Source organism: Condylura cristata, unplaced genomic scaffold (assembly GCF_000260355.1).
Source record: "Condylura cristata isolate star-nosed mole 26May11 unplaced genomic scaffold, ConCri1.0 scaffold00029, whole genome shotgun sequence".
In the NCBI taxonomy this organism is placed as follows: Eukaryota; Metazoa; Chordata; class Mammalia; order Eulipotyphla; family Talpidae; genus Condylura; species Condylura cristata.
In genome coordinates, this window is record NW_004567130.1 from 455,582 (window position 1) to 462,845 (window position 7,264).

Consider the following 7,264-nt stretch of genomic DNA (forward strand, 5'->3'; position numbering starts at 1 on the left):
GCGCGCCCCTCGCGGGCCCGCGCCGCTCACCTCCTCCATCTTCTGCACCATGGACGCCAGCTGCCCCTCGTCCTCCAGCAGCTCGTTGAGCTGCACCAGCGACAGCCCGGCAAAGCGGGCTTCGCTCCCGGGGCCCGCCATCCCCGCGTCTAGCCTTCGCTGCCGCTGCCGCCGCCGCCGCTTTAGCCCCCGAGCTCCGCCGACCGGAAGCTCCGCCCTCAAGCCCGCCCCCGGCGAGGGGGGGCACGTGACGCCAGCTCTGTGGTGTGACGTCATCGACGCGCGGGCGGGCGGACGTGACGTGTCTCTCCGGGCCCCTAGCTGAACCCCCGCGCGGGGCTGCTGCGCTGGCTAGCGTGGGGTCTCGTGAGGGAGCGGGAAGTACTTGGACACGGCTCGTGACGCAGTGCGAGGCAATGAAGATGTCACTGCACAGAACAGCAAGTGATGTCATAAGAGCCTTTTTTTTTCCACAAAAGAGAAATGCCAAGATCCAAAGAAAACAGCGGGAGGAAGTGGCTGCCCTTACCCCAAGTGTGGTGTGCCTTAAGTTGAGTTGCCCAAAGAGGTTTTGGTTCCTCGGAATTGTGAAGCTGCCAGCTTAATGGTTTGACAAGTATCTCTTGAGATGCCTTTGGATTAGGCTTTGGATCTACAGTTCTAAATAAAACAAGAAGGACCCCTACCTCCATGGAGAAATAAACAGGAAACAAGTAAAATGGTGATGAACTGAGGGGAAAGCACAGAAAGGAAATGAATGTTGACATAAGAGAATAATAGAGAAGATTTCTAGAGAAATATGTGCTTTTAGAGAAAGTACTAGGTGAGGAGGTACCCTCTGAGAAAAGGTGAGGACAAAGGACACGTAAAGGTTGAGGAGGAGGCAATTGCCACTCCTGTAGGAAGCCCAAGGCAGCACACCCTGCATGTGCAAAGGGCCTTTGTTTCGACTGAGCACATTCAAGAAAGACAACTGGAATGGCTGGGGCATCCTGAGCAAGGACCTATGCAAGTGACCTTTGCACCAACTCAGAGGAAAACATCGAAGAAGGTCAAGCTATGATTTATATTCTTTTTCAGAAAACATGAAAACACAACTTAGGGGGCAATTGCTGGGTCTCCCCACTATGTTGATCTGGAAATCTACATATTTGGAAGCTCATTCTCCTGCCTTGGGCTCTGTCTCAGTTCTAGTTGAAGGAAACCTAAGACCCCCTTAATTTTTTTTAGTAGTTTATTTTTACATCATTTTGTGCCTTTTTCCATCTCAATTGTAATCCCCGTGGGTTTCTCATCACCAAATCACCCATGCGCCGTCACCATAGTCCAGTGCACTTCACTCCCCCCACCGTTTTTGATCCCATTCCCCACTCCACCCCATAAAATGTCTCTGGTAAATAGCTGTTCATTATTATTATTATTATTTTCTCAGCTGAAGACCCCTTAATTTTACACATGAAGAAACTGAGACCCTGGAAGGACGAAAGTAATTGGTGGGTCTCCTGACATCGAGACTGGCATCCACAATGCTGTCCTCAGAACACACTGACCTCGTCGCACAACTCAGTGCCAAACAGTTGAGGCATTCAGTGCATGCTCACTGGCATGAAGATGACACTCAGCTCCTCCGTCTGTAAAACATAAGGTCTGTGCCGTTGGTCCATACATCAGCTGGGCTCCACTGGACGTCCCTTCCTGCCTCTAGCCCCACATGACTAAAGCACAAAGTTGCTGAAAGATGAGGAGAGTTAGAGGAAACACTTGATAGTATCTGCGAAGAAAAGGTTTTATGGACCTCAAAAAGAGCACTCAATTGTTGTCATCCCTTGGACTTATTATATGTGATCTGAAAGGGTGATTTTGAGGTGGAACATCCATCACAAAGAGGAAGTGGTTGTAGGAAGTCCTTATTCATCTTCACTCATTTTTACCCCTTTTCTCTGCATAGCAGGAATAATTCTGCCAAATTGAGAATACCAGGAACTTTCCAGGAACTACTCACGTAGAGACTGCAGATTCCAGAATTAATTCTGCACAAGACCCCACAAGTGGGGGATCAGAGCTCTTCAGAATAGAGAGGGGTGAAGTGATTCAGCTCAGACCACATAGCAGGAACAGCCCAGATCTGAAGGGCACACCTGTGTGCAGTGACCACTCAGATGCTCGGTTGACACAGGGTTCACTGCTCAGCCTTACCCTGTTCTTGAATAATTCCTCAGCGACTTGTTTTCTGAGCTATTCAAGTCACACCCCACTTCCTTTGTCAAATAGAGCAAACCACAGAAACCTCTTGTTTGCTGCCGCTCTGAAAACTTCTCATCACTCTTAAAGGTGGTGAGGGAAGAAAAGAAACAGAGTGTCCTTGCCGATTTTCAAATCCTGTCAATTTTAATGTGGGGTTGATGTGTGCATTTCCCTCTTTTGAGGGGGGGGCGAGGTTAACTGATGCAAATATCAGTTTCTCTGTACACCTACGTCTGCCTGTCACATCTGTGAGTTAGCTAAGATTTATTCTGGCAAACCAAAGGCCATGAATCTATGTGCCAGGGTTTCTCTTTCAATGGGAGTATTGTTACTGCCAGAGAAATGTTACACAACATCAGGAATTGTTTGGAAAGCCCACTTAAAAAAAAAAGAAAAGAAAAGAAAACACATAACTTTCAGAGAGCTGAGCTGAAGATCTCCTAGCCTTGAGATTAGAATTCTCTCTCTCTCTGGTGAAAATGAGCAGAGTTACTTATAAATGCATTCCAGGTTGAGGAGCCAGAAGAACCTGTGCTGAGCTCATCAAAAGGCATTCAGCGAATAAGCTACATAGGTATGTGCTGGCATGGGAGGGGTGCTTCGCCCAGGTGGCAGGAGAACAGCCATGGCCCTCTTAGGATATAGCCTGACATCACCTTCCCTGTCACTGTCATCTAATAACAAAATGCCCAAAATGATCTAAGCACTAGTTATCGTGAAGGAAAACAGCATTTTAGATAAGTCCCGGCTTTGGAGAATAAGAGGAGATATAAAAAAGAATGGCAGCTGGCTAACCTTTCTAATTCCCCGAATCCTCCTCCTTGTCTGGGACCCTTTTATAAGTCAATGAAGTTTAATAAAGCATTAATGGAGGGGGGAAGCCATATTGAATCTTCTGTGCATCCTCCTCACCCCATTTCCTTTCTCCCCCTCCAGAGGGTAGCTACTGTCCCATCTAATGATTTTACCTATATCCATAACCTTAATATTACATATGTAGGTATATTTCATACCACATAGTACACAGATACAGACTTCATATACATACATAATATATGTGCACACTAAGCTCTGCTACTTACATTTCAGATAAACATTAAGTCTCTAAGGTGCATCCTGGCTAGTGAATATGTTGTTGTTGGAACTCTTTTATGCCTATATAGTGTGTGTTTGTATATATAAAATCCTTTCATCTATTATTGGGGGGCCCTAAGGTATTCCCTTCAGCACTGCTGAATATTGCCAGAGTCACTGTACTAACAGTGTTTGCCATTGTTTTTTGCCATTGTTGTTTGTGATAAAAGATCTGTGATACAAAAGTTGCATTTCATCATTTTTAAGTGTGCAGTTCAGTGGTGTTGAGTACCTCCATGCTGTCATGCACCCATCACCACATCGTATATAGACCTGAATCCCTGAACCCATTAAGCAATAAGCCATTTCTCCCTCCATTGAGCTCCTGGTAACTGCGTTCTAGATTCTGTCTCTAAGAATCTAATGTGACTTCCACATTTATGTGCAGTGACACAATAGTTGGTTTTGCTTCGTTGGTTTATTTCATTCCACTCTTGTCTTGAAAGTCTGTCTACATCACAGTACATCCCTGATTTTGTTCCTTGCAGAGGTGGCTTTGGCTCTGCTGTAGCCATGACTACTCTTGTGCCAATGGGCCCAGGGCTGTCCTCACCATGGGCCACTACAGATGGTGCTGCCACAATATCACACTCAAGGGTCTGGCCAAGTCCCAGCTTTCAACTCTTTTTTTTTTTTTTTTAAAGATTTATTTATTTATTCGTACAGAACTGGGGTACAGGCCAGAGATGCGGAGGGTGAGAGGATTCACCAGAGACAGAGCGGGAAGCAGAACAGGCAGATCGACTAAGCACACTGCTGAGGGGAGCAGCGGGCGGGTCAGGAGAGGTCTGCCACGCCATGTGGTCACCTCCGGGGCAGGCGGGAATCGAACTCATGCGGAAGTGGCTTTAGCTACTCAGTGATGTGCTTTAACCCGCCGCGCCACCAGGGAGGGCCCAGCTTTCAACTCTTTAGGGCATACACCATGAAATGGAATTGCTGGGTCAGTGGCAGTTTTAACTTGCATTTTCTTTTTAAAGATGTATTTATATATGCATACAGAACTGAGATACGGGTCAGAGGTACAGGGGTGATGATAGGATTCACCAGAGACAGAGTGGGGAGCAGAACAGGCAGACTGATGAAGTACACTTCTGAGGGGAGCAGCGGGTGGGTCAGGAGAGGTCTGCTGTGCCATGTTGTTCAGCTCCCTGGTCAGGGATACACTTTAACCCATTGCAACAACAGAGAGGGCCCTTAACTTGCATTTTCAAGACCTGCAGGTGGCTCTCCATGGCACTCCAGCACTTGACAATCCCAGCAGTATTCACAGGGTTCTAGATTCTTGCCAGGCTGTGCTTCCTATTTTATTTAAATATTTCTCATCCTGGAGTTCTTTGCTTTGTTTTGTCTTATTTTGCTTCATTTAAAGGAATGCTGTCAATACTCAAAGGGTGAGCTTTGAATGGTGTGGATCTTTTAATTTCTCACCTAGAATGCCTAAAAATTTCTAGAAACCAATTATTATCTATAATGATAACTTGTCTTTAGTCCCACAAAGCAGGAATTAAAGAGAATTCTGGATGAGTAAAGAAATGAATGTCTGTGTGTAAAGCATGTGGGTGACTAGCCCTGCCACAAAGGTCTTCACAGATTAAGGCCACAGGCTGGAGCACAATGAAAGAAAGGAGCAGGGAGCAGATGGCCAAGAGAGCTGAGAAACTAGGGGTTGTTGCTGAGCAGCCAGCAGCTGCTATTGGATCAATAGGATGTCACAGAAAGGGTGATCCAGCTCATCCATGATTAGGTGACTACTTCTCACTAGCCCCTCACATGACCAGCCCTGATGGAATCCAGGGTCAGATCATGAGGACACTCCAGTAGCCAGCAAAAGAGTAGACTTAGGAGGAATAGGGCGCTATCAACAGCCGGCCCCAGACAAGTGCCTGGATGACTTGGACCTCGTCAGAGACCCCAACCTAGCAGGATCCTGCTCATCCTCCTAGGAACTGAGGGAGAAGAGATGTTAGCTGTATTAAGTTGCTACACTGAAATGTCATTTTTTACACAGCCACAGATGACTATGCCACAGCTACACCTACTGTGGGAAGGGTGAGTCAGGGAATTACTGTGATCACGGGAATGACAACAGTAGTGCTGAGTCAATAAACTGACAAATCTGATCAGGTTATCTTTCTCAGCATTAGCATAAACATAAAACTGAAGCAACACAGAAAAACTAACAGGAGTTATGATTGAATTATGGAGGCAAGATGGATTTACAAGTGAATTTTACCTAAAGTTCAGAAAAGAACTAATGCCTATTCTACACAGACTCATCCAAAATATTGACAAAGAAGGAAAACTACCAAATATTTTCTACGAAGCCAACATCACACTAATACCAAAACCTAACAAAGAAAACACAAAAAAAGAAAACTTCAGACCAATCTCCCTAATGAACACCGATGCAAAAATCCTCAACAAAATCTTAGCCAACAGAATGCAACAAATGCATTAAAAGAATAATACACCATGCCCAAGTGGGCTTTATCCCAGCAGCACAAGGATGGTTCAACATCAGAAAAATCAATGAATGTAATCCATCACACCAACTGACAGAAAAATAAAAACCACATAACCATATCAATATATGTGGAGAAGGCATTCGACAAAGTTCAACATCCATTTATGTTTAAGGCCCTCAAAATCCTCGGAATAGAAGGAACATACCTCAACATGATAAAAGCCATAGATGACAAACCCACAACCAATATTATCCTCAATGGCAAAAAGCTGAAAGCCTTTCCTTTGAGATGAGGAACAAGACAAGGGTGTCCACTATCACCACTGCTCTTCAACATAACACTGGAAGTTCTAGCCAGAGCAATAAGACAGGAAAAAGATATACAAGGAATCCAAATAGGGAATGAATTATGGAGGCAAACTGAAGTGCATCTGTATATTGTGGTGGTAACCATGAACAGGCCAGGTTTGCCTGTGAACAAGGACAAAGTGTGCAAATTGTAGATAAATATATTTTTCTTTTGTTTGAGCTAAACAAAAGAATCGTGGCAGCAATGCTGATGGATTACATTTTTTGGCTTTTGTTTGTTGACAAAATTAAAAGGAGGAAAACTGATTAATTTCAGCTTCTGTGAATGACCTCCGCAAAGTTTCTGGCCCCTCTCAAAAAAGCTAATAACAATAACATATTCCCCACACCCCAAAAGCATGTTTCACAGACCTATAATAAATTTTTAAAATGGATCATAGGCCATGAACTAGGAGTACATGTTAACTTTAAACTTGTTAACTTTAACTTTAGTCTTGTTAACTTTAAACTTGACTTGAGTGTTGCTGAAGTTTTACATTTCTCATTAATTATTCCAAGGAAGAGAGGAGTTTGGGTAGTTTTTAAATACTTGTTTACTGTAAAAACTATCTAAGCAGAGTAGGGAGTATGCAAACTGAAATGCTAAAAAAAAAGCCAAATCAATCTCATAAGCCAGAGGTAACCACAGCGAAGAGTTTTCTGTTTCTATAAATATGCACAGATGTAACTTTTCATTTAGCAGAAATAGAATCTTATTACTCAGCAATTGGCAGTTCAGTCCCTTTAGCCAGTCCACATAACTATTACTTGTTGTATAGTATTCCAGAGCAGGCACTTAGCTACCTAGTTATCCACATACAGAATGATGCAATGAACACTTTTATACATAGCCCTGTGTACTTCTGTGAGTGTATGTGTAGGATAATTTCCTAGAGATTGAATTGGACCACTTTTTTTTAAAGGTTTATTTATTTATGCATACAGAACTGGGGTACAGGCCAGAGGTGCAGGGGTGGTAAGAGGATTCACCAGAGACAGAATGGGGAGCAGAACAGGCCAACTGACGAAGTACATTGCTGAGGAGAGCAGCGGGCAGGTCAGGAGAGGTCT

At 44.2% G+C, this 7,264-nt stretch overlaps 1 protein-coding gene across 1 annotated transcript in view; it reads right to left on the minus strand.

The window, feature by feature from the left end:
* Positions 1 to 170, minus strand: part of VPS37B (vacuolar protein sorting 37 homolog B (S. cerevisiae)) — a 21,269-nt gene extending 21,099 nt beyond the window's left edge. The window contains exon 1 of the mRNA XM_004690808.2: positions 31 to 170. Coding sequence (XP_004690865.1) covers positions 31 to 141 — 111 coding nt within the window. The 5' untranslated portion in view covers positions 142 to 170. The remainder of the gene's footprint in view (positions 1 to 30) is intronic.
* Positions 171 to 7,264: the final 7,094 nt, after the last annotated feature.